Below are 24,995 nucleotides of genomic sequence, written 5' to 3' on the forward strand. Positions count from 1 at the left end.
TACAGGTTTTCAAAGCCAGTTTTCCAAAAACCGATCCCTACGTCTGATCATTACGGTGGAAACCCACAGTCACATTCTTCCCACTTTCCAACTCAAACGCACAGATAACATAAGAAGGGGTAGTAACAAACGAGGAACAAAGGGGGTAAATAACAAAACGAGAACGCGTATGCACCCAAAGGAAACCAGCGACGTCCACTACCAGCCTCCTCCTACACATTCTCACCCCCTATCGGTATCTACCACGAGCCAGAGTTCATTCAAATCTTGTATAGCAGAGCAGTCTTATCCAAACGTTCTTCCTCCAGCCCCCTTTCAAAGGGAACGGGAATGGGAATCGTCCTCGTTGTCCTCGTCCTTGATATCATCACTATCGTCATCTTCATCCTCTCCATCGACGAGACCCTCTTCCAAACCTCCACCCGGGACGTTCCCTTCACCCACCAAACGTCCCAACTTGGCGCTGGGCAGGCAGGAAGCGCAGACGAGTATGGGAACTGGGGCGCCTCAATTTTCTTCTAAGAAGAAGTAGTTGCCGGAAGCTATGAGAAGAAACGCGGTTTAGCAGACTGTATGTATTGAGAGAACATGAAAAAGAGGTAGCGCACCCTTTTGCTCACGATCCTTGATCGAGTCCAGCTTGTTGACTCGAGGTCGGAAGTTGGTGGGATCACGTCGGAAAGTGATCTCGAGCGAGGCAAGGAAGCGGTTCATGCCGGTAAGAAGAGACTGTGGACTGTACAAACAGTCAGGACCTATCAACCGGATATATAGGGAGAGGAAAGTGTACTCACGGGGTAGCAGTGGCAGCAACAGCGGGCTGACCCTCGAACACAATAACACGATCGGCAAGGTACGTGGCCATGATGAAATCGTGCTCAATAACGAATGCAGTCTTTTTAGCGTGGAGGATGAACCTATATGTACGAACCCGCGAAGGCAATACATATGATGGGGAAAAAGATGATCAGTAAGCATTGGTTTGCGGTGCGCGAGAGGATATAGGGAGGTTGATTATGGAGAAGGATACGTACCGTTTGATGACCTTGGATGCAATGATACGCTGTTCGGAGTCCAAGAAACTGGTGACAGTGATGGGTGGTAAGCGATGGATCACGAACGCATCAGAACGCGATATGCAAGAACTGACCTGGACGGTTCGTCGAGAAGGTAGACGGAGACGTTAGGCTTGCCAAGGGCAAGGACGATGGCAACTCGTTGCAGTTCACCACCGGACAACGTCTTAACTTCCTGGTCCATAATGTTATCCAAGTTCATGGGCTTCAAAACATCAGTCTGGAACTGAGGATGCATGAACGCGTTCTTGATCTGCTTGAGCAACAGCATGCGGACGGTTCCAGGGAACTTGGGCGAGATTGTCTGGGGCTTGAGGGAAACAGCCAACGACTGCTTGTCGGTTTCGACATCGGGGGTATCACCAGCGAGAAGTCGGACGAAGGTGGTCTTGCCGGTACCGTTCTCGCCCAACATGACGATGATCTCCGAATCGGTGAAAGAACCAGCTTCGACGGTAAGTTTGAACGAGCCGAGGGTCTTGGTCATGGCCGGGTAGCTGTAGTGACGGGACTTGTCGACAATGAACTCGTCGGCGGTTTCGACCATCTTGAAGCTCAAGCTGTCCTCTCGGAAACGCAAGTTCTCGGTGGGGATGAAACCGTCAAGGAAGATGTTGATACCTTCACGGACCGAGTAAGGCATGGTCACGACACCGTACATAGAGGGTTTGCCGTAGAGACAGCAGACGAAATCGGAGAGGTAGTCGAGGACGGAAAGATCGTGCTCGACAGCGATGATGTAGTTGTCGGGGGTGAGGAGTTCACGGATGACTTCGGCCGCCTTGAGACGCTGCTTAATATCGAGGTAGGAAGAAGGCTCGTCAAACATGTACCTAGAGAGGAATCGAACTGATCAGTACAACAGAATAAAATTAGCCATGGAAACATACACATCGGCGTTTTGGATGCAACTCATGGCGATGGCAAATCGTTGCAACTCTCCTCCAGAAAGCTGGTGGATCTGACGGTCCAAGACATGGTTCAATTCGAGGTCATCGCACATCTTTTGCTTATTATTCCTCTCAAGCTTGTTGTCGAGCATCTTTTCGACAGTCATCTCGCCCTTGATGGCCTTGGGGATGTGATCGACATACTGGGGTTTGATCAGGGCCTTTAAGTTGTCCTCCAAAACCTTGGTGAAGTAGTTTTGAAGCTCGGAACCCCTGAAGTACTTGAGAATTTCTTGCCAGTCGGGGGGATCCTGGAAGATTATGAGCATAAACTCAAGATCGCCGGAAAAATACAACGCACATCATATCGACCAAGGTTAGGCTTCAACTTTCCAGCCAAAATCTTGAGGGCGGTACTTTTTCCGATACCGTTAGTACCGACCAAACCAAGGACCTGGCCAGGACGGGGAGTGGGCAATCGATGGAGTTTGAAGGCGTTTGCGGTATATCGGTGGGTGACTTGGGACTCCAAGTTGGTGGGCAAGTTGATGATAGCAATAGCCTCGAATGGGCATCTTTTGGAACGGTTCAGAAACCACTCATCTGGCCACGATTTCTGGCTCACTTTTTGACGCAAATACCGCAACCAATACACAGGAACTCGGAGATGAAGGCAATCTTGTCACTGGGCTTGACTTCGATACAAAGTTTGCCTGGAAAATGTCCCTCTTTAGCGTCTGGATGAACGCCTTTCTCACTGTTTTACGCACCCATTTTGACGACTGGGCAAGACTAAAACAATAAACAAATCAACGAGCCATCCAAGACATTGTGCGGTGGTCGACCGACCTTTTTGCATTCCTGAGCGCATCGCTTGGGCTTGCATCGATTCGAGTCGACGATGGCGATACGAGTGATCTTGTCCGCCATTGTGAATGGTGAGAGTCAACGTTCAAGCGTTGTTTTCTTAAAATTGAAGAGGGCCTTTAGTCAAGTCTAATCAATTTCCAAATCGGTACCGCGCGGCTGAATCCATTTCAGTCCACGTGTCGCACGATCCTAATCCTCGCAGTCCCATTCGCTGCTCACAACCATGGCAAAGAAAGACAAGGCCTCTGGCTCTGGTGCCTCCAACGACAAAGGTGGTAAAGGAAAGGGCAAGGCGAAGCCAAAACCTGAGGATGTCGAGGAAAAGGGCAAGGTGCGTCGTGGTCCAAGATCGTGCCACGCTTAAGCCTGACTCGGTGACGATTTATGTAGGGCAAAGGCGGCTTGAAGGCAGCGACTGCCGTTAATGTTCGCCATATCCTGTGCGAGAAGCACTCGAAGGCTTCAGAGGCACTTCAGAAAATCCAGGTTCGAACCATCGGTGTTGCTTGAATGACCAGAAATTGGTTACAGATCTGTTCACCTGCTCAGGAAGGGCAAGCCTTTAACAAGGTCGCCCAGGAATACTCTGAGGATAAGGCCAAGGGTGCGCTGTGGTCTTAATTAACTCGTGTTAATCCCTGACTTCCCATTCCTTAGCTGGAGGATCGCTGGGCTGGATGGTGAGAGGCAGCATGGTTGGTGCTTTCCAAGACGCAGCGTTCGCCCTCACACCTTCGACTGTCGACAAACCCATCACCTCTGGCCTTGTGAAGACCAACTTTGGTTACCATATCATCATGGTGGAAGGCAGAAGATAACATTGGAGCGAAACAGCTCCATCTTATTGGATTCCATGTTATGGACGTCTCTCCGGTTCCTATTTGACCTAATCGACAGCCCAACCCACAATGGCACCTTCCTTCTAGGATTCCGGATCCTCGTACCGCTCGCCCTTGTTGAGAGGAAACAAAGTAAAGGGAGCAGTGAATGGTCGAATCTATCTCAGCGCTTCTGGTCTGAATTCGAAGATTTAGCTCAGATGTACGATATAGAACAATTCAATCGACGAATGAATGAAGTTTCCACACGCCTGCAGCTATCTGCTCTCTCGTATTCCTGCACCACTTGCGCGTATTTGGGTCTGCCGCCGCCCTCATGAATCCCCTTGCTCCTATTCGCCTATAATCTAGTTAGTCAGAAAGCATACGATCAAAACGCGATAAACGCGAGATAAAAGCCTCGATTTCGCCGTGATTTCTTTTCTTTTCCTCACACTCACCACGATGCCCATCCCGTAGAGCTCACGCGCTGCGGTTATCTCTCGAATCACGCTTGCGACAGAGTCAACTTTTTCTATAGATTTTCGATAAATACAAGAGATCACAGATTACAAGAAACAATGGGCATAGGCGACGAATCCAACAGAGGTCAAAATCAAAAAGAAAAGGGAAGGGAGAAATGAAACTGTAAGCAATTTTTCTAATCGATAAAAGTCCTGACTATTCTCCTCGACGTATGGCTATAAAAGCCCAACTTATTCAACTCGCCCTTCAGTTCTTCTCCCTGGGCTTCTCGAACTTAGCACCGGGAACCCACTTCTCGTTCCCAACTCGACGCCTCACAATCCTCTTCTTCTCCTCTTCGTCCTCCTCTCCCTCTTCGTCCTCCGCCCTTCGCTTGCTGCCTGCCATAATGCAAGCGTCATCAACCTCCATCGCATCATTATCTTGGACAGGAGCAGGCTGCTCGCCATCCAAACGTTGCTCGCCACGAGGCATCGCAACGGATACTGCTGCTGGAGCGTCGTTCCCGACCACTTGGGTCTGGGGAGTGGCCTCGGTGGCCGTATCTGTTGTAGTTATGTTTTGTGGCGAAACGGTAGTGGTGCAAACTGAAGCTTCCCTCATTCTCGCCACGGGTTTTCGAGGGTGGGGACCCTCCTCCTCGTCGATGGTCGGCATCGCCTTGTCTCCGTAAGCCCTCTTCCTCCTCGCCTTCATCACCTTCATCAGGTGTTTGTCGACCTTCCGAAGGTACATTTCCCGGTGGGCGTTCATTTCCTCGGGCGACAACTGGGAGGAAGGCGGGGTGTTGCGACTCGTATCGGGAATTGGAGGGTCAGCCTCAGCCTGGACGGCGGTTCGGACGACCGGACTGGGAGCCGCGTCTTCGTGGTCGGTATCGCCATCGTGTACTGGTGCAAGGACTTGAGGGCGCTTGCGGTGCTTTGGGGCCTTGCGCCTATATAATTTGTTGAGGGAACAGCTCGAATAAAACTTCATGACCACTTACCTCTTCAACTTGACCTTGGAGCTCGAGGGCCTATTATAATCACCCTCGGTGTCGGCATCGTCTTCGGGGTCAGTGTCTCCCCCGTTGGCATTACCCCAGACAATGGTCTGGGCACGTTGTCCCCATGCCATAGGGGCTTTTCCTCTGTCAGAATGTAAGTAACGATGATGAACCAACGAAGAGGAGATTTACTCACTTGTTAATTTGGATGACAGGCTTTGGGGCCTTGTCTTCGTTATCCGTGTCACCGCCGTCCTCAGGTTCGGTGTCTCCACCATCCTGAACAATGGCGCGACCTTTGCCCTTGTCACTGCAACGATAGGTCAGTACATCGCACGAGGAGGTGTAGGAAGTGAGACTTACATCTTAACAGACGGAGCGTTGTCTTCCGGCTCGGTGTCCCCACCGTCCGCTGGCTCAACGGCGCGACCTTTCTCTTTGTCCCTACAACGATGGTCAGTACATCGCACAGTGGAATGTAAAAAGGCGGGTACTTACATCTTGGTAGCCGCACCGTTGTCTTCAGGCTCGGTGTCGCCACCGTTTTGCTGGATGATGGCGCGAGCCTTGCCTTTATCTCTGCAGATATGGGTCAGAACATTGCATCAACAGCGCAGGAAACGGACACTTACTTCTTAACAGACACGGCCTTCTCCTCCGTGTCGGTGTCTCCCCCGTCATCGGTGTCGTCACCGTTGGTATTTGCAGGTCTAAGAGATGGATCAGTAAGCTGCACAGGAAAGCGATGAGGATTGAGTACTCACTGCTGAGCAACCTTTGGGGCCGCGGGGATAACTACAACCGCAGGCTGGGGAGGTGGGCGAGGCACGACAGTCCTCCTGGCCGGAACGACCGTTTTCACCTCCTCCCCGCGACAGAAGCGCTGATAGAGGCCCATCAGCTCGGGACCCAAAGCCTTCCCTTTGAGCTGCGGGTTCTTCCTGTAGGTGAGGAAGTGGGTGAGGACCAGCTGGATATCCAGCTGAGTCTTCCGGTCGAGGATATTATCAACGTCGGCCTGTGCCAACTCTCCGGCATTCCACTTCGGGTCCTCCATGAGCTTGATGATCAATTTGCGTAGATGCTTGGACGGGGTGGTGACGAGGAACCGGCGCTTCGAGCGCGCCTGATGGAGGTTTTTGAGGTCCTGGTCAACAGGACGCTCGATTTTGCGGCCTTCGGCGCGTCGTTTGGCGAAAACCTTGAAAGGCTTCACGGTAACCATTTTCTTCGCGTCCTTTTTGAGCCGGGCGAGCCTCTCCATGATGCGCGCAGAAGGCGCAGGAATGGTCTTCCTTTCCTCAGGAAGGGGAATGCGGCGCATCATGTTGAGGAAGGACCCCTTGCGAGGTTCCTGTTGGTTGAACTTGGCTGGATTGGTGTCGGACGACGAGTAAGGGGGGACCGATGTGGTGGCACCGCTGGAGGACGCGGTGGCATTGTTATCGACGGCATTGGAGGACGCCCCGGAGGAGGCGAAGACGATGGACTGCATGCGGGCGAGAGGCGACATGGTTGATAACGTTGGTGGTTGTGTTGGTAGTTGAAAGCTAAAAGGCAATAGACGAGGACTGGAAAGTCGAGGTCGAAAGGCAAGGAAGATCGAGCAAGACGAGAACGAGATGATAGTGGTTCAGGGTCAAGATGAAAAACCGCAATAGACACCGTGGAATGCTGAGCTTTGTACCCTCGCAACTGTGGCAGCCTCGTGTACGAGCGCGCTCCCTTTGTGAGCGAGTCACGTTGTCGCGTTGGAGACTTGGGACCTCTGCCCAAGTATAGGTCACAATGGGCGGGATCACCCAGAATCCAAGTGATCGATCGCATTTAGTGATTATCGGTAGGATCTAGGGTCCAGCTGCCTTCTATCAGCGCATCGCAAGAGCGCTCAGGGATTTGCTGTGGAGTGGCACTGTCCCCACGACCACCGACGGACAGTCGGGTACATTCCACATTTGGGTTTCAATGGCGCTGCGCAGCCTTCACAGCAGCCTCGAGGCCGTTTCCGTCACAAAGGGCCAATGGGTCGGGTCCGTGGTAACTCCGATATAGGTTTCTGTTCCCTCTCAAATTCGACTCTCTGCTTCTGCCCAATGTAGCTTTAGAACTCTCTAATGCAAGGTTTTACATCGAATCTGCGACTCTCGGTTGAGGACTCGAAGCATGAACCTCGAAAAATAGGGGCTGTTTACCTGGAAAAGGATGGCTTGCCCATATGGAGACGCCGGATGCTTGGACCGAAAACGCCAAGATCACGTACCGTGGTTTCTCCGATGCCACATCGCAAGCGAGCGCTCACTTACAACCTTCAAAGGGATCGCTAGTCCTAACGGAACGACATCCAAAAACACGGCCTCCATACACATACTCTTTGACACTAGGCTCAAGGATAACTATGTAGGAAAGTTATCGTTTTAGTACAATGCGGTTCTCATAGACTCTGGTTCTCAATAGGCATTTTAACAAGTTACATATAGAGAAAGGGGATCAAAGCAAGTTCAATATTCATTGAAAGCGTTCTCTCAACTTCAGCGTCATCTACTGCTAGCGACTATCTGGTTTCTGGAATCAGATACTTGGAAACATAAAGACACCCTGGGACTCGTCATCCTTATGAGGCGACCACCAAGCTACTGTACAAGATGATACAACAACTGCGCTTGCATCTCTCTGACATCCTTCAACGTAAAACCCGAAATCGCACTCCACCACAAATCTTTCATAGCCTTTCCCGAGCACTTGCCCTTATCATCTCTCTCCATCTCTTTCGCCGACTCTTTCTCCCTCTCCTTAAGTTTTGCCTTTTTCTCCTTTCCTTTACCCTCCACCTTGACCCGCTTGCCGTCCATCCCATCCTCTTCCCCCTCGACTTTCATCTTGGATTCACCATCGCGCCTCTCGGCGATCCGAACCCCCTCTCCTCCTCCAAGTTCTTTATCCTTCACAACCAGAATAAACGCGGCGAGGAACAGTCAATGTCCACTCAACCCGTACCCCGCAGTCTAAGGTACCCTCCTCTTCATAAACTTCAACACCCTAATCGCGTCGAGAGCCCATATGTTAGTGAACCCGGTCGTGTAAAGGACCTGCGTGATGAACGGCGTGAGGTGCGGGAGGGTAGTGTACCCCGTCAGCGAGGAGTCCTGGGATGTTTCGGAGCAGCCAAATGAGCGATTCAGAAGGAGAGCGCAGATCCCACCCATTTCTTCGTTGTCGAGGTTCGCTTCGAGGTGTTCGGGATCATCTTCTCTGCGGGTGATCGCAGAGAGGAGGAGCGCTTGGAGTGCAGGGAATTGGATGTGGGAGGGGATGATGCGAGCGAGGCTGAAATGAAACTCGACCACCGGCCGTTGTTGATTTTGGTTTGGACGCCCGGTCTTAGGCTGGTTCGTTCTCTGGTGCCCGATTGGAGGTGGAGGAAGTTCGGCAGGGAAATTGGTCGGCATGGACTCGATTGTCCCGACGGAGGCCAACGAGTTGTCGACACCGTCGAAGTTTAAAGGGTTGAAAGAAAGCTGCGAACCAATGGACAAATGCACGAACCTGTGCGCTGGAATTCAAGACATCTCATACGAAAACTGCGAACTGAAACATATTCACTCTGCAAACGAATCGATTCGAGCATTGATTCCATGGATAATTAGTGTGCTTAGAATCCAGGCTCAGGGTTGAAATCGTCCTCGTCAATATCCCCGTCTGCGATGCCTTTGGCCAACTCCTTCTCTCTTTCACGAGCATTCTCAACGGCGGCTAGCTCCTTTCTATGAGCATCAAGTGGGTATCGCATGGCCTGGAAACGAGCCAGTCAACATCAGAAGCAATGGGACACTGAGAAATACATACCTTGACACTCTGGTTATGCAGGTTCAAGCAGAAGGCGATACGTCGTCCGAAGAGCTCGCTAACTTCTGGTCCATAGTTATTCTTCTGCACACCACACTCCATCCAGCCCTTCTCGTGCACGATCTTGCCCTCAATGACACCATCTCGAATCGCCTTGCCCACAATATACTCAGCGTCCTCCTCAGAATCGAGGTGGAGCTTGACGCAGATGTCGCGCAGGGATATCCGCGAGTATGACAGTGAGAGTCGTCGAATACCAGTCTTGATGACGTTCTGGCGGAGTCGGACGATGAGAGTGTATGTCCTGTCGGCTTCGAACTGGGCAGCGTGTTTGGAGAGGGTGGTTTGGAATTCGGAGAGGGAACCGGTTCGGACAGCTTTGACAATGTCAAAGTAGGCGCCGAGGGCTTTCTCGAGGACGGGGTGTCGGAACAGAGCACGATCGGGGATATCGCCCATCAGCAATTCGACCACGACAAAGTATTTGTGGACTGCCTGGTAGAAACCAGGTGCTAATTTTCCTGGTGGGGCGCGACGAATGGCCTGTTGGAGGTTGGTGTGGGCATCACTGTAGTTCAATTGAACGGCTTTGATGCGGCCAAGGTAGTAGTGGTAACGAGCGAACTGGGCGTTACTTGCGGAGGCAGGGAAGGTTGTCTTCGAGACGAGCTTGTCGGCTTGGTCGTAGAGGTTGTATTGAATGTAGCTTCGAAGGATGCAGTTAATGAGTGAGGCCTGCGCCTCGTCGTCGTGCCTCAGAGCTGTGGTACGTTGAGCTGCGAGGAAAAGTCTAAATCGAGGCTTTAGTTGCGATGAAATCACATATCTGGCGAGGACATACGGTCGAGCATCGGCCAATTCTGCACCCAGTTCATAGGCACGTTGGACTGCGAACCACACCTTGGCGGCGATAGCGTCCATACTCCTACGATTAAGTGACTGCATCTTCTCTACCGTTTGGTTTGCAAGCTCCAGAGCTTTGGGGTAGTTCTCTTTGGCTGTCAAGAGATGGTGGAGGATGAGGAGGCGGAGGTAGATCTCCACCTCTGGAACAGGCTCAGCTGTCGGCGTCTTTTTAGCTGAAGAGTCAATCTCCATGTCCCCGGTTGGGGGCGTCTCGGCTGGAATCCATCCAAGCAGCTCCTTCTTTACTGGACTATCTACACAGAATGTCAGAACAGTCACTAATCAAATTGGGAAATCGCACCTTTGGTATAGATTTCCTCAACCGCATTCCTCAGCACCGTAAAGTCAATACGTTTTCGCAATGCAGTCAACGTCCGCAGAACTCGATGGGTGAATCGTGGTTCAAAGGAAGACACTGCTCTTTCCAATAGGGCTGCATTCGCCTTGATCTCTGCGAGTGGTGTTAGTTGTGGTTTGGGTTCCTCTTTCTTCTCTTCCTTCTTGGTCTCCTCTTTCTTCTTGTCATCGGCGGGTTTCATTTCGACGTCGGTCATGGTGGCGGCAGTGGTGGTTTATCGTCAAGCGTGAAGAACGACGGCGATGATGGCGAACTCAAGGTGACGCGTCGCGTTCAATGAGCTCAGTTTCCCACAGTTCTACTGCCACCGAGATGCCCCTATCCGACGCACTGGTAGCACAAGCGCTCAATACACAGCTCACAGCGTTCGTCAAGCCAGATACCTACAAGGCTGGGAAATGAGGACGACTGAAGCACTGTTTCTGTATAGATTAACACAGCCAGAAAAGTCCCGGTATACTTTCAAGTATACACCCTGCCAATAGCCGCTGGATCCGTGTATTTACGAGATTTTGATTGTATAGCCAATTACCTACCGCAGATGCATGTCCATCGCTTTGTATTGAGACACTAACAGCTCAAAGATCTACTGCTATCGAGTGAATACCATTCCTCTATCCAAAGCCGCTTTGACCTTACGCTTGGACTCTTGGCGCTTAACAGTCCCAAAATGGAAGCCCGGCCCCTTTCACGAGTGGCAAGCGACGCCACAAAGCAACACAAAGGCCTGTATTCCTTTCTTTCGATTACTGCCACAGATGTCAAAGCCACAGTCCGGCGGAGTATACAAAAGCAGAAGTCCCCTCGAATGTCCTTCTGTCCGCCCTCTTTCACAATTTGAACTACGAACGCGACGCTCTCCCGAAATCTCTCCCTTGTCGCCGCTCACCCCAGCCAGGCTATCCACAGAACCTTGCTTTCATCCACCCACTTCTATAGCCCGCGCGCATTGTTGCTAGGACCAACCCTATTTTCGACGTATTTTTGATCAACCTACGGCAACGATGTCCTGGAGCCCCGCTCGCGACGAGAACACCCCACCTGACTCTACCCCAATCAAGTCTTACATGCAAAGGCGCACGACGCCTTCGTCCCAGCTAATGTTTAATACCCCTGTAATTCAGCGACAAAATAGCGACAATTTCGCTAGCTCGTCGAAACCAGACTTCAGGAACTCCTACAACTCATGGACTCAAGGTCCCAGTCAACCTTCTCAATCAGCGGCGAGCGCGTCGACCGCGCAGCGCCAGCAGCAGCTTCTGGACGACGCGGATAAGCTCCTTCTAGACGTGGCTCGCAATTACAGCGCGAGTTCCAAGAAGGAAATCGACGACCCGGCCACCCCGGAGCGCGCAGGCGACCCCTTCGACCGATATCTGCAAGGGCTGGGGTCGAAACCGAGGCCTGCTCCGCGACAGCCACCGGCGAAGGTCATTCTGCCACTGCCTACCCGACAGAGGAAGAAGCGCAGTACCAACAACTCAGAGGTTACGATGAAGGACCACGAAGACGACGAAGACACTGAGAGCGAGAGCGAGGATGGAGGACTCGCCGCCTACGAGGAGACAATGCAAAATACCCCAGTAGGGCCGGGAGAGGTAAAGCAAGGCTGGCCTCAGGCGCCGAGTTCCATGTCTAGTGGCAAGTAAGTAGTTGGTATTTTTTCTTTACATAGATGCATTACTGACTTAGTTGCAGAGGGAAAGGGACAACGACGACCTTCCACGACGAAGAAGACACGCCAGCCAGCCGTACTTTGAAGGCAGCCCTTGAAGCACAGAGGGCTAAACGCGATGCCTTCATTACACCACCCCGAGGGTTCATGAGAACGAAGACCGTTGAGATGCGGCGTTCGCCTGTGTTGGAATCGACCGTCCAAGAACCAACCACCAACCAGGAGCCTGATTTTGAGATGGGCGCGACTTCGCCTCCACCCGCTGCCAGGCCGCATACGTTCACGACACCTACTAGGCCGATCGCGATAACCAGAACCGTCGCGACGATCTCACACGACCGCCGGTCTCCAGTAGGCCGACCCGAGCAACAGACGGAGGTTGAAATGCGCGTGGTTTCGCTCACTCCCATTTCGCCTCGAACCCTTACAACAGATACAACCATGAACGGCATTCCCAACACCCAACCGGTCGAGACGGCCAGTACATTGGTCGAATCCGCCGTGAAGGTCCGTGGCGAGCAATGGAGGGGTAGCCATCAAACGTCATTCATCCCCTTCCCATCCTTCGCCTCCAATGCTCTCCATGTACCTCTGATGCTGCCTACTTCCTCAGCATCCCCCGATACTGTGGTAGAGCAAGAGCAAAAGCCTGAAGAGGATTGCCAGCCTCCCAACAATTGCAATGCTGCCATCCCAGGCGCCGCTTTGGCCGCTATGAGACACTTTCCAGTTCAAAGCGTTCAGTCCAGCCTCATTTATAACCCTTCCCCCGCACTCCTAGAATCGACGTACCTTCCCCAGGTCGCTTTCCAGCCGTTCCGACTACCGGACATTGCAAACCCCATCGAAGCAAACGCTATCCCGGGATTACCAGTCGCAGCACCCACTATAGGCGACCAGTCTCGACCTTCATTGGCGACCATGGCATCCCGAGAAAAGAAGGCACCCGGTTTGCAATGGCGCAGGTCCGCTACCCAAGGCTGGAGACGGTACAAGGAACCTCGGATCCGCCCTCAGCCCACGCACAGAGAGCGCCAGAGGCAGATCAAGTTGAGGAAGGAGGCAGAGGCGCGTGTTCAAAGGCTGACTTGGGAGGAGCCGATCAAGCCCAAAAGAATCATTAACTGGGATATGGACAGACTGCTTCAGTTAAGGGTAAGTCTTATATTCTCCTTTGTCTGATATGAACATGAACTGACCACATTTCCTTTGACAGTTGAGTGAGCAGCCTTGTAATGCCAAAGCCAAAAAGCGCGCCAGGAGTCCTTTGAAGCGACCTTTGGAAACAGTACCCGATGAAGAAGATGACGAGGAGAGGTTGAGAGTCATCAGACGCCGATGCGAGCCCGTTGAGGCCCCGTCGACAGAGACAGAGTCGAGCATCGATGGGAAAGAGGAAGCCGAGGTGTTCGAGGAGAAGAAACAAAGGCAACGATGGCTCCCCAGCATGAGGCATATCGATATCGCGCTCGCGCCCCGCACGAAGCAGATCATAAAGGCCGGGTTATGGTACGGGATGGTCTTCAGTTACTTCTACACTCGATAAATTCCTGTGGTCGTGGCTGGGTGGTTAAATAGTGAAAGGCGTGTAGGAGGGCAGTCGAAAGGCCTTTGTATTCCAAAATGACGTGTAGACTTACGTTTCTTATTCTTTGCTTTCTGTGCCTCTTTAATCTTGTAACTTAACTTCTCGTTTGTACTTCATCAGCTCCTCGTCAAAGGAAAAAAACAACGCGTCGTGTTGCCTTTCATCCTTGGAAGTCGATCTTGAATGGGGCATCGTTCGTCGCGTTCAGAACTCCACGCAGTGGTTAGACCTCTTTGCGTGGGCGTATGATTCGGCGTTGATTCACTTTTCAGGTTGAAGGCGATGGTGGTAGAATGAAAGAGACCTGTAACGCGTCCTGATTTATCCAATTGATCGCCCAAATAGTCAGTGCGATCGTAGAGACTGGGGACTGAATGGACCCGTTACCCCGATCCACATCGACCCCAAGACCGCCAAATTTCCATACTCAAGATTTACAAAGGCACAGGTAGCCTTTGGGTCCTCTAAGGCCATATTTCCAGTCATATTAAATTTGTTATTCCTTTTTTATTGGTTTTTCAAAATGGTTGACGGCGTATCGGCGCGGTGATGCCGGGTTATCTTGAGGTCACGGGATCTAACACGTCGGCATGCGCTGGAGCGCGGCGAACGCAGAGTATCGTTCCCAAACCTCTTTACTCACCGTCGTCGACAGTGACCAGGATGCGGTTCCTCGGTCTTTCACTATTGGCTGTAGCTGCCCAGGCAGCAGCCTCGTCTCTGACTCTGAAATCGCCAAAACTTGTCGTTGCAGACAATATTGGCACTCAGCTACGCGCCGAACCGTAAGTTCTCCTTCGATATTCGCTCGCATTCTGGAATATGAGCCTGAGCTTTGGCCCTGACGGTGTACAGATTTTCAGTTGGAAAGAAGATTGAGAAACCGGTCAAACTCGAGGGGCGGGATATCCTCAAATTGACGTTCCAAGTCGTGGATGAGGCAGGAAAAGGTGTTCAACCTCACCAGACTTTTATTCGTTTCTTCGATGAAACGACGGGTGAGGAGGGCATCCAACCCGTTAAAGTGCAGCCCAGTGGAAAAGCCAAGTTCGAAGTGGTATGTCTAATTCAGCCTCCTACAATCAGCTTGTTTAATGGCTTGCCCACAACAGAACCTCCAAAAGCCTCCTCTGTACCTCCCACCAACTGGAGACGCGCCTCTCCAGGTTTCTTTGATTATTGGCTCACCGGACTACGACCCAATCTCCACCCAGCTTTTCGACCTCCAACTCCCGCGTTCGCAACCACCTCCCGTTCACCCAGACGAAGTCACCTTCCATCCCCGCCCTGAACTATTCCACACTTTCCGACCAGAGCAGAAACTTCCTCCCAAGTTTGTCTCTTTGGTGTTTGCTGGAATTGCACTGGCACCGTGGGCTGTTCTCATGGGCCTGGTGAGTCGAGTCTCATTCGGTCCTGCAATCAAGTACTGATTTATCGTTTCAGTGGTCGCAAGTCGCACCCGCCCCTTCACGGCTTCTCTCCCCCACCATCCTTCCCTTCGTTCTCAGCCTTGGCGCTCTTGAGGTCTTGCTCTTCTGGTACTGGGTGAAGCTCAAGCTCGGTCAAGTCCTTCTCTACGGCGCTATCCTGGCTATCCCTACCCTCCTCACCGGAAAGCAAGCCCTCTCCAACATAAGCGGCCAGAGAACAGGGTCAAAGTGATGCTGAGGCGATTCATTCCTTACATGAAAACGAATGTCAGCTCGCACCCCATTCCTTGTACTTTATTTATGCTTGCAAGGGAATACATAATCGTCGACAGGATTTCGTGCTTATTCTGTGTTCTGGTCCTCTCACCTCCAAGCTGAGATAGCGCCAGGATCCAACCGGGGCAGACTATTTAAATTGCAACACTTACGGCGGACAGCGAGTCGAGGGCAAGTGGACATCCAGGCTTCCGGAGAGGGGTTGGATTTCAGCTGTTACGAGGCGGGAAATTGGATGAAAATGAAAATGTTTTTGTTCTTTATAACCCTATAAATACAACCCCTTCAACACGTGGGTATGCAGAGTAAACGAGACACCTCGTCACTCCAAGAAGATACATAAATCGTTATCGTCAACAACATGAATCTCATAACCACATAAAGTCATGATCATATCCCCCTCATAAGTTTTGAATCATCAGGCCTCAGAGAGACTCGTTAAACAGGATTCTCCAGCGTAACATCGATCAGGTACTGCATGGCCTCCTCCCTGTAGTTGTCCTTGGTCAGCGACAGAGGGTTGAAGATACCGTCATTGTAGCTGAGCATGTGCTTGTTCTTCGTATCGTACTTCGGCCAGTGGAAACGACCGCTGGGGTTGAGCGTAGTAGCGAAACGGACAAGGTGTTCGTTCATGTCACCGTCGAGGAAGAAGCTGTTGAGAAGGTCGGTAGCGTGAGCAGCGCCGAGAACAGGGAGACCCTTGAGTCGCTTGTGAACTGAAGAGGATGATGTGAGTTGGGGGCGCTGAAGCGAGGGAGAATGGAAATAGAACGCACCGTAGGTCCAGACGTCTTGTCTGTGGGCAGTGTGCTGCAAGAACCAGCGGCGAGGAGCCTGGAAAACACCATCACCCTGGAAGGCAGCGAATCGCTTGAACTGGGGTGTCAAGGCGTTCCTGTTTCCAGTGCCGAATGGAGACCCAGCGGAGGGAGTAGAAGGGTAGAGCTGGGCGATCCTCTCGACTTGCTCGTCTGGAATCCTCAGGAAAACGTTCTTGACCCAATTCTTGAAGCCCGCATCGGTGCTGAGGGCGGGGTGAGTCGGAGGAGGGTGACCGAGGAATAGAGGACACGCACGTTACATTCAGAGTGGCCAGGGAGAACAAGGTACCCTCATCGTCGCAATTGCCTAACGTTTCCGATGGGTCCAAAGGGAACATGGGATGGCAGGATGCATACATACCGTTGACGAAAGGAACACGGGCGACCTTTCCTTGCTGTACCAACTTGAGGGGATCATCGGTGAGGAACACGCCGTCAGTGCGAGGAAGCCAGGCAAGGCGAAGCGACTGCAGACAGTGGTCAGATTCCATACAACGGTAAGTCGAGATAGGGATCCTCACCTGGTAATCGAAGATTGAAGGTGACTTGTTAATGGCAGCCTTGAGCCTGTTGTAGGGAACACCCCTCAAGCATTCGAGAGTATCCGAGGATCCAGCACATCCAGTCTCCCGAACGACGTCATCGTAGTAGACTTGGCCGTTTTCGAGAGGGCCAACGGGGATGGGTGCACCGGACTGCATGAAGCCACCGCGGAAGAGACCCTCGTGGTTGCCATCATACGCAGTCATTTGAAGCGCGACGGAGATGGCACCAGCGGATTCACCCCAACTGCATCAGGAAGTCAATAATCGAGAAGGAATGCGGGGAATCAAGTTGCACCCACATGGTAACTTTGTCGGGGTCACCTCCGAAGGCGGAGATATGCTTCTTAATCCATCGAAGGGCCTCTCTTTCTACAGTGGTGGGGTACATGGTGAGCTTATCGATGAAAAGAAGCAAAAGTAAACGCGACTTACGGTCATGCAAACCGATATTTCCAACACCCGCATCGCGAATTTCCTTGCTAGCCATGAAACCGAAACCGGATAGACTGAGAGGAGAAGTTCCGTTGGCGTCAACTGCCGAGAAAGACTCGAGAGAAGACGTACCGATAGTTCATGCTCACGAAAATGACGGGTTGGCGTTGGTCCACAGCACGCTTGACGATCATTCCACCATCGTACCTAGTTGGAAGGTCAGATCAAGTGCTGCGCTCTATACCCTGAGTGACTCACATGGAAGTACTTCCGAGCTGGAAGCCACCTTAAAGTATCTCGGGTTAATTCACTGACGGTATGAAATAAAGATGGGACATGTACCTCCAAAAATCCACTGGAAGGAATGTTAGCGTTGGTAGATACCAGTATTCGATACCGCAACTTACAACAACCACAGGTAACTTAGAATTGGCATTAGCTGATGCAGGTTTTACCACATTGACGGTAAGGCCTTTCCACAGTTGTTAACCAAGATCCCAGCAAGTAGTCGAAGAAATGAAATCCTTACAGTCTTCTGCATCAGGGAAAACCTGACCGAAGATGGTGCCGATCATCCAATCGGTCACTTCACCGACCAAACCGTTCACCAGAGGCAAGGAAATGGACTGCTGAGGGCATGAGGGGCCATACTTCCTAGCGTCATAGGTGCCATTATACGAGGTGATTGGTTGCGGTAGGCGGAACCGTAGATTGCCAACACTACCAGAAAGGGTCGGGACTGTCGTTGAAGACAAGAAGACGAAATGACTTACGGAGGTTGAGCAAAGGGAATACCCAAAAACTTCTGAAGGCCGTCTTTCTGTTCGCCGACGAAGGTACCGCCGCCGAGCGTGACCGATACACTGTTGGAGCGAGATTCCAACGGCACAGCAGCAGCGATCGCTGCGTGCACAAGAACCAAGCTGGCCAACAATGAAGAAAACATCCTCTAACCGGGGGAAGGAAGGGGAGTTAAACTTTCCACGTTCATCTTCCCCTCGCTTTTATAGTCGTCCTCGTCGGCGGCCCTCTCGCCTTCATGGAACGGTTTTCCAAGGTGCTTGGAGTATCCGAGTCCGAGAGAATTGAGCAAGCATGGACCCTTGGCTGTGGGAATGGTCACGAGCTCTGTACCTGCGGGGTAATCTGTCAGAGCCTGTCAGAGAGGGAAGGGGAAAGAAGGCGAGAGAAGAACCCCCAGACTCTGGATTTTTGCAAAAGTCGGGAGGGGAAGCCATTTTAGGAACGGTTTCCCTCTATTCGGGGATAATTTCCCCGCGTTTGATGGCATGAGTTTTCGAACCCTGGACAAAAAGCGGCCAAAAAGAGCCAAGAAGGCCGCAGGAGAGGACGATGACCACAAGCGACCGTGTGGTACTTACGCCATCGACGAGTTAGCTCCGGGTTGGCGACGAAGAGGGCCGTGGCTGACGCGGACAATGAGTAGTATCTACAATTAGGGCAACAGGCTGTACATGGCGCAAAACCTGAAGGGCAACAGCGCTGAATGTTGAGAGGTCGAAGTTGAGGCCTGGGGGCTCGGAAGTGACCAGTGGCCATGGGCCCTGAGGGCGATAACGACACCCCATTACTCCCGGAGGTCGCGCTTTCGGAGCCGCGAGGCGGGAAAAGGCCCAAAAAGTGAAACATGCGGACGAAGAGGAAGACCGTCACAACCTGAAGGGGCCGAAGGAGCCTATACGGTACCTTAGGCTGCATTGTTTAGGCGTACACAGTTCACCTTAGATTACCGATACAATCGATCTGCTGAACATAGCGGAGTCGTGACCCTCCAACGAGAGAGGCGAGGTCCCATTTGATTCTCATGAGCGGGTTAATAGGCTTCGATTGACGTAGTCATTGCTGAACCAAGATCTGCCAATAGAGCTATCCGCGGTGTAGACGTTGACGAACTGGATGCGGTCAGTCAAGGCGGCCGTGAAATGGATGCAGTTCAGCATATTGGTGATGGTCAGAGGAGACGCCTGACCACAGGGACATCGTACCACTTTACCGTCACCTCCACAATGGATGGTGAGTTGTTGGAAAGACAGATCGGACCAAGTGATGTTTCCTGCAAGAACCCCGCACATCCATGCGAACAGGGAAGGTCAGGGACCCATTGGAAATTAACCTTCAAAGTTGTTGCTAAGAGGTCAGTCAACCCTGACCACCATACATAGTCAGAGCGTTGCCCGTGAATAAAGGGAGCGTTCACGGTGCCTTGAGTCCGACACTCGATACGTTCGGACCAAGTGATGTTTCCTGCAAGAACCCCGCACATCCATGCGAACAGGGAAGGTCAGGGACCCATTGGAAATTAACCTTCAAAGTTGTTGCTAAGAGGTCAGTCAACCCTGACCACCATACATAGTCAGAGCGTTGCCCGTGAATAAAGGGAGCGTTCACGGTGCCTTGAGTCCGACACTCGATACGTTCGGAGCCGAGAGAAGCGACGGTGGAACCAATGCGTGCAGGGAGACGGCGGTTTGATAATGATAAATCAACATTGGTCATTGCATATAATCGCCATGGGGGAAATCAGTTGAAGAGGACTGAAGATCTTCGTGCATTGTACACACCTCTGACTGGGATCTACGAATTAAATAAAATCTCTGATTGGAGTCAATTGGACAACGTCAACTTGCGAGATTCGATAACTTGCCTTGTATTCTGAATCGCGCATTTCGAGTTCATAATGCAGGTCCCCAGTCAAAGGCGAGGTGAAATGGATGTAGGACATGGTGGAAAGACCAAGAAAGCCACGTCCCTCAATTTTGGGGTATGGTCGGGCGTGGGAAGTGTGGGGAAACACCGCACCGGTTTAAGCGCTCGTTTCCCAACGTGTCGGCGCCCAACACTTCGAAAAAAGTGCAGGGAGAGCTGACAAGTTTCCCTCGAGATTGAAATACTCTCTGCGACTGAGAACCGATTTCTATCACCAGCCTTCTGCCAATGGCAGTGGTCTCGCCCGACTAGTCAGACTTCTTTTAGATTTTGATCCTTTTCAGCCTTCACATATGCTTGTCTCTAGATATCTGTGATTTCTCATTCCGTGTACACCCTCTCGTAACATCGAGCAGCACGGTTGCGCGTCAGTGCTGCGTTTAGCGCTTAAGTACGGGGCGTCGCCCGACCAACCCGCGACACAGCCACGTCGGCAATTTCCGTTCACCTTGTTTTCGATGACGCTCCGGATTTGTTCTGGCTTCCGCTGCATACGACGTTGCACTCAACAATGAGTTTTCTCTCCAGAATCTTCACGGCACTCAGGAACCCAGTACGTCGAGAATATCCTACTAGTCTTGTGAGGATTGGCTGACTCAAATCGCGTTCGTAGAGACGATATGTGGGTCGAGACCTTGAGGGTGAGTTGCTTTCATACCGTTCCAGCTAGCTTTGAATCTGACCGTTATCGTTTAGGTAACAAGTTTTATGAAAGCCCAATATCTGCAGGTATAAGCACCCTCTTTTGATCATTTTCTCGCGATTGACATGGCCCAACACAGGCTCTCGTCCCAAACGGACAGTAGTGTATCGCCGAGAGGAGGATATGTGGGATTATATTGGTGGAACGAAACGGCTACCAAGTGCGTGGATGTCGGTCGAAATCTTCAAAACGCCTCTTACACTTGCCTAGTTCAATGGTCGGCTTGGCTGTCTCATACCCGGCCTAATCCGCCTACAATTGAGGTGAACTTCCACTGGCTTCTTCCACCCTTATCTCCCCAAATTATTGACCGGCGAATAGGAACTTGAAGCCGACTTACAGCGGCAAATACGCGTCAAATACAACGCGTCGCTGATTGAAGCAAAGGATAGAGAAGAAGCTGAACAACGGCGACGATTACAAGCTGAGGGCCATGCCGAGGCACTCAGAATACAGCAAGGCCGTGGCCAAACTGAGGTGGAGGGTGAGCCTCCAGTACTGGCTAGTGCGTTTGAGAAAACGGAAACAGGGAAGGCCGAGTCCCAAAACACTGCGTCATCCAAACCACAGCCCTCGAAAACTACGGACCCAGACAATCCATGGGCGGCAGCGGACGCTCCTGTGGAGACACAATCTTGGACTCCCAAATTTAGAAGCAGAGGCGGATGAACTCAGCGGTCAGCGTTCCATGGATTTTCTTGAACTGTGCCGCAACACCCGGATAATGACAGTCATCTTGAGGCCGACGCTTCATGTCCCCCAACAAACGCCCCGACTCTCCGGTTTCCAAGACCATCATCCCACGAGTTCCTGGACTCTTGGTAGACTTCTCTCAGCTTCTCTACATCAGGAAACTAATGAACAATTTAATGGACGGCTGTTTACAGTGGGATACCCGCGCCTTTGCTCTCTCCTTTGAAATTCCTTCTTCCAACTTCGCGGTTGATCGCCATATTTTTTTGTGAGCCTCAGATCTCCTGGATGCCCGTCAAATGCTTTCAGCTATTGTCCGGAATTGCGAGGGGGAGGGACAGTCTTGTCAAAGTCTGCGTCTCGCCAGGGTCACAATGAGATGGTATGCTCCCCAAGGTTAGCGTGAGCGGGATTACGCCACTGTTGAGTTACGAGTAGGCGCGGGTGTGAAAAACACCGAACTTCGATCAAACCAGGTCCCACACCACAAGCGTCAGGTTTCTTGTCGGTCTGCGAATGCGCGCAAACAAGCTTTCCTTCGCTCCAGCACCTCTGTACAGGGACGACGCCCGGAAATGGGCAGCTCTCTGCTTCGGCAGCTCCTTTCCATCGTCCGGTCGCTCTTGCTCAAGAGCAAGGGAATCATCACGCCACCCTTCACGAAAGTTTTACGACTCCTTGGCTTGATTTGGTCATTTCACTATAGAAGATTTCAAACTGGCCGGAAGAAATCAGGTAACGACGACCCGACCACGAGAACACCTCCTGAATATGATGCCACATTCAACGAAACCCGTAACGAATCCAGCACGAAATCGGCAGATGACGACCTCGAAATGAAAACTCTTGCAATGACACCAGCGTCAGAACCTGGTACTAGAGAACCAACTCAGCAGATAATAACCCTGGATTCCTCGATATCGTGTTCCCTACACCCTCACCCTTACATTCACGACGACAAGTCTCGGTCATCTCTCCATCTCGCTCGACGATCACGACAAACACATAGTCTCGCCATCTCCAACGCCTCCCGGTCCACTCATCACTTCAGCGCTGCACCCAGTCTAAACCCTTCTATAACCAGAACGCAGTCAGATGAAGCAGAGGACGATGGAGGGTACACGTTTACATTGCAGTCGCCGCACTATTCCACTTCGCCTCTGTCCAGGAACCCTCGATCGCCCAGGCGTGGCTACAGCATGTCGTCGCCGGACCTAGGGTCAAGTAATGCTGGCCACCACTATATCAATGTCATAGACTTTGGTAAAAGGGATACGAGGACCACAACGTCTCCTGCAGGGTCTAGGGCTACCGGTGATCTACCCAGCGAAATGGGCAGGCGCGAATACGATCATCTGGACGAACACCGACAGCGTGGGCTGTTCAACCCACGCATCTATCCGAATCCCCCTTCGGTCTTCTCCAGATATTGGACGCATCACATAGCGTATGTTCTGCATCTCTTCGGGAGCTCTGATTGTTTACCGCAGTGCGATATAGGAAGAAGGTCCAGACCAAAATGACCATTCCCCCAATGGAGCAGGAATTTGCAGAGTACGTCTTTTTGACACAGGTTACTTGCCTTTCGAAGCTAACAGACTTTAGTCATGAGGACCCGCCGGGGTGGACATCTGTAGTGCATCACGAAGGCGTCCTTTACTTCTACAATGCAGAAAAGGTCGGGACGTACAACGCTTCAGGGGAGGCTAGTTTACTGAACTGTCTTTTCAGCACGCGGTCACGGAAGCTAACCTATACAACCACACCTACTACAAACAAATCATGGAAGATTTGGCTGTGTTCGACGAGTTTATTCGAGACCGCCGCATTACCATGCCTACGAATTACACTTTGGCGTTGGACTTGACTGAAGACAAGGAGAAGGGCCTGGTCACTGACTACTACTTCGCTGATCATGACAGGAGGATTATCTTTTTCTTTGATGACTGGCATGCAGAAAATTTTCTCAAATGGGCAGATGTTCCGGGGGTAACCTCTCGCAGGCAAGTCCGTAAGTATCCCTTTATCTGCTACACCAGCGATGTTGTTAACCTTTGATGTGGGTCGTGACAGGTTACTTGTTTGAGGAAGAGTATTGGTGGGTTCGCGGTATTCATGCTCTGTGGGCGGGGTTGATTCTGGATTCTTTTACAGGTATCATTGCATGTTATTCCCTTCTACCATGACGGGAATACGACAAGCAGCCCATGAAATGAGAGACTACATTCTCCATTATATTGGGGGTGGGTATTTCCCGACTGTGCAGCACTTCTAGAGCGAGCTAATCCTATCTCTTCAGATGTTACGTCATCGATGTACGCGACCAGCCCCTATGAGCTGGACGAGCTATACCGACTGCTTGGTCTGTCAAATAATATAAGAAGTCAGTATATCGCTGTGCGCTTGAAGGCTCAACTTATGATCTTATTTCCAGAGGCGGATGGAGAATATACTGTTGGTGTTGCCGAGTTGATCAGTACGTCCTTTCTTTCCAGCTGTCTCTGACTCGCTCTGAGTAGCCTTTGTATCGTTACAGGCCGCATCATGCAGGTGTTTGGTATGCTCGTGGCGTCTGTTCACGGATCTCTCGTTTCACCTTTGTCACCTAGTCCAGCAAAGATTCTACCACTGGCACGGCCTCCCCCAACGACGAGTCTACCGCGATTTGTCTGTGTATGGCCCGAAATCCAAACGCACATGGTTAATCAAGCTGCTTTCACCGCCGCTATTCTCAGCTCCGGATGTCCACCTGTACAACTTGGAGAAAATGTGGGTGGACGAGATTATGCACAACGCCGTCTGGGTCCAGAGTATCAAAAAATTGAACGATGAATGGCAGGAGTTCATTCTATACGTTGGTACTTTTCTGGAGACGTGGTTTCTTTTTCACTGATGTGATCCTTGACAGGCAACTGTTTTACTCAACGCCAATGTCGCTTTTCTTGCCATCGAAAGTATCGACACGGACACGGACACGCCGTACCGAAGTCCTGTGCAAGTTGGCTGCTATCTGTCAATCGTCGCAAGTATTGGGTCCATCATCATCGGCCTTTTACTCGTCCGGCAGCATAGAACGAGGGCCCATAGCACCGCTGATGAAGTTGTACGTCAATTTCCACGCTCATAAATTGACGAGGACAGGGTTCATCTCGGCGCAGAGTAATTTCCTCAAGCAACGGTCTCATCCCACCCTCGGTCTCGAAACGCTTGCCATCCTGTACAGTTTGCCCTATGCTTTACTCCTGTGGGGGTGAGTCTTCCAATGCCTTCCGTCACCTTCATCCTCCATTCATATGTCTGCAGGATGTTCTCCTTCCTGGCCGCATTTGCCTGGAACTGCTTCGATTTGACGAACGCGGCCACCCGAACAATTATGGGTATCGCCTGGGTGCTTTTTACGGGCATGGTCATCTGGTGCGTCTGGATGGGCTGGGCTGGCCACCCCCCGAGTGACACTGGACCGTATGAGGTCGAAACCCAAGAGCTCTGTCCCAGCAAAGAGCCTTCCGTGGTGGATGTGATTGCTGGCGCTCTTGGAAGACGCTCACACGAGTCGATTGAAACCATACCGGATGGCAATAATGCAAGCCCTTTGACGATCGACGCCCATGTGGCAGGAGGCAGAGAACAGGAAGCCGGGAAATGGAAATGGAGCTGGTCTCCGCTTCTGTTTTGGAACTCGAGACGCCCGTCTTATCATTCCGAGAAGACTGTTGTATAAGAGTCCCGTATGGCATGAACGAGCTGTGCCCTGATCGCAACTGAGCGTTCGACAGTTAAGACTTACAACTACATCGAGCTATCTGTATACCATTTGCTATATATACCTTGCACCCACACCTGTACTATTCTGTGCTCTATCAA

General features: G+C 51.6%; 10 protein-coding genes across 10 annotated transcripts; 5 read left to right on the top strand and 5 right to left on the bottom strand.

Moving 5' to 3' along the window:
- Positions 1-561: 561 nt before the first annotated feature.
- On the bottom strand, positions 562-2,915 carry CC1G_07665 (RNAse L inhibitor-type ATP binding cassette protein; the record flags this gene model as incomplete). Its single annotated transcript, XM_001832353.2, has 10 exons — positions 2,816-2,915; positions 2,737-2,758; positions 2,592-2,679; positions 2,328-2,541; positions 1,967-2,277; positions 1,151-1,909; positions 1,035-1,082; positions 795-917; positions 621-736; positions 562-569 (listed from the first exon to the last, which is right to left on the bottom strand). The coding sequence occupies exons 1-10, from the start codon at positions 2,894-2,896 to the stop codon at positions 562-564; spliced, it is 1,770 nt and encodes a 589-aa protein (XP_001832405.2). The 5' UTR covers positions 2,897-2,915.
- Positions 2,916-3,059: 144 nt separating this feature from the next.
- On the top strand, positions 3,060-3,654 carry CC1G_07666 (peptidyl-prolyl cis-trans isomerase pin4; the record flags this gene model as incomplete). The annotated part of the gene is made up of 4 exons (XM_001832354.2): positions 3,060-3,167; positions 3,227-3,322; positions 3,386-3,440; positions 3,494-3,654. The coding sequence occupies 4 exons, from the start codon at positions 3,060-3,062 to the stop codon at positions 3,652-3,654; spliced, it is 420 nt and encodes a 139-aa protein (XP_001832406.2).
- Positions 3,655-4,386: 732 nt separating this feature from the next.
- CC1G_07667 (hypothetical protein) lies at positions 4,387-6,641 on the bottom strand (the record flags this gene model as incomplete). The annotated part of the gene is made up of 7 exons (XM_001832355.1): positions 4,387-5,077; positions 5,129-5,272; positions 5,325-5,438; positions 5,492-5,572; positions 5,627-5,707; positions 5,761-5,838; positions 5,893-6,641. 7 exons carry the CDS (start codon positions 6,639-6,641, stop codon positions 4,387-4,389), a joined length of 1,938 nt encoding a protein of 645 aa, XP_001832407.1.
- A 1,117-nt stretch (positions 6,642-7,758) lies between these two features.
- On the bottom strand, positions 7,759-8,574 carry CC1G_07668 (hypothetical protein; the record flags this gene model as incomplete). The annotated part of the gene is made up of 2 exons (XM_002910506.1): positions 7,759-8,067; positions 8,140-8,574. The coding sequence occupies 2 exons, from the start codon at positions 8,572-8,574 to the stop codon at positions 7,759-7,761; spliced, it is 744 nt and encodes a 247-aa protein (XP_002910552.1).
- Positions 8,575-8,723: 149 nt separating this feature from the next.
- Positions 8,724-10,467, bottom strand: CC1G_07669 (diphenol oxidase-A2). Its single transcript, XM_002910507.1, has 4 exons — positions 10,179-10,467; positions 9,813-10,131; positions 8,972-9,761; positions 8,724-8,918 (listed from the first exon to the last, which is right to left on the bottom strand). Exons 1-4 carry the CDS (start codon positions 10,429-10,431, stop codon positions 8,778-8,780), a joined length of 1,503 nt encoding a protein of 500 aa, XP_002910553.1. The 5' UTR covers positions 10,432-10,467; the 3' UTR covers positions 8,724-8,777.
- A 772-nt stretch (positions 10,468-11,239) lies between these two features.
- On the top strand, positions 11,240-13,456 carry CC1G_07670 (hypothetical protein; the record flags this gene model as incomplete). The annotated part of the gene is made up of 3 exons (XM_001832358.2): positions 11,240-11,880; positions 11,934-13,065; positions 13,127-13,456. 3 exons carry the CDS (start codon positions 11,240-11,242, stop codon positions 13,454-13,456), a joined length of 2,103 nt encoding a protein of 700 aa, XP_001832410.2.
- Positions 13,457-14,147: 691 nt separating this feature from the next.
- CC1G_07671 (hypothetical protein) lies at positions 14,148-15,256 on the top strand. The gene is made up of 4 exons (XM_001832359.2): positions 14,148-14,283; positions 14,354-14,555; positions 14,611-14,892; positions 14,945-15,256. The coding sequence occupies exons 1-4, from the start codon at positions 14,162-14,164 to the stop codon at positions 15,161-15,163; spliced, it is 825 nt and encodes a 274-aa protein (XP_001832411.1). The 5' UTR covers positions 14,148-14,161; the 3' UTR covers positions 15,164-15,256.
- A 389-nt stretch (positions 15,257-15,645) lies between these two features.
- CC1G_07672 (carotenoid ester lipase) lies at positions 15,646-17,954 on the bottom strand (the record flags this gene model as incomplete). Its single annotated transcript, XM_001832360.2, has 12 exons — positions 15,646-15,926; positions 15,987-16,234; positions 16,287-16,498; positions 16,553-16,820; positions 16,876-16,945; positions 17,009-17,082; positions 17,141-17,215; positions 17,267-17,294; positions 17,351-17,363; positions 17,416-17,480; positions 17,538-17,728; positions 17,782-17,954. 12 exons carry the CDS (start codon positions 17,952-17,954, stop codon positions 15,646-15,648), a joined length of 1,698 nt encoding a protein of 565 aa, XP_001832412.2.
- A 2,292-nt stretch (positions 17,955-20,246) lies between these two features.
- On the top strand, positions 20,247-21,107 carry CC1G_07673 (hypothetical protein; the record flags this gene model as incomplete). Its single annotated transcript, XM_001832361.2, has 6 exons — positions 20,247-20,288; positions 20,349-20,376; positions 20,432-20,464; positions 20,518-20,598; positions 20,649-20,701; positions 20,760-21,107. The coding sequence occupies 6 exons, from the start codon at positions 20,247-20,249 to the stop codon at positions 21,105-21,107; spliced, it is 585 nt and encodes a 194-aa protein (XP_001832413.2).
- Positions 21,108-21,706: 599 nt separating this feature from the next.
- On the top strand, positions 21,707-24,852 carry CC1G_07674 (hypothetical protein; the record flags this gene model as incomplete). The annotated part of the gene is made up of 13 exons (XM_001832362.2): positions 21,707-22,578; positions 22,632-22,685; positions 22,737-22,809; positions 22,863-23,142; positions 23,205-23,229; positions 23,286-23,374; positions 23,431-23,493; positions 23,566-23,607; positions 23,668-23,688; positions 23,741-23,985; positions 24,040-24,234; positions 24,290-24,381; positions 24,435-24,852. 13 exons carry the CDS (start codon positions 21,707-21,709, stop codon positions 24,850-24,852), a joined length of 2,469 nt encoding a protein of 822 aa, XP_001832414.2.
- Positions 24,853-24,995: the final 143 nt, after the last annotated feature.

This window comes from Coprinopsis cinerea (assembly GCF_000182895.1).
Source record: "Coprinopsis cinerea okayama7#130 chromosome 9 map unlocalized cont3.9, whole genome shotgun sequence".
Taxonomy (NCBI): Eukaryota; Fungi; Basidiomycota; class Agaricomycetes; order Agaricales; family Psathyrellaceae; genus Coprinopsis; species Coprinopsis cinerea.

What these genes read in the sequence shown, in the direction of transcription:
- CC1G_07669 (XM_002910507.1), bottom strand. Translation starts at nt 10,431, where the DNA reads ATGACCGACGTCGAAATGAAACCCGCCGATGACAAGAAGAAAGAGGAG. An exon ending in GAATTGGCCGATGCTCGACC is followed by an intron (nt 9,762 to 9,812) that starts GTATGTCCTCGC and finishes GCCTCGATTTAG; the next exon opens with ACTTTTCCTCGCAGCTCAAC. An exon ending in TGCATAACCAGAGTGTCAAG is followed by an intron (nt 8,919 to 8,971) that starts GTATGTATTTCT and finishes GCTCGTTTCCAG; the next exon opens with GCCATGCGATACCCACTTGA.
- CC1G_07671 (XM_001832359.2), top strand. Translation starts at nt 14,162, where the DNA reads ATGCGGTTCCTCGGTCTTTCACTATTGGCTGTAGCTGCCCAGGCAGCA. An exon ending in GAAAAGCCAAGTTCGAAGTG is followed by an intron (nt 14,556 to 14,610) that starts GTATGTCTAATT and finishes TGCCCACAACAG; the next exon opens with AACCTCCAAAAGCCTCCTCT. An exon ending in GGGCTGTTCTCATGGGCCTG is followed by an intron (nt 14,893 to 14,944) that starts GTGAGTCGAGTC and finishes TTATCGTTTCAG; the next exon opens with TGGTCGCAAGTCGCACCCGC.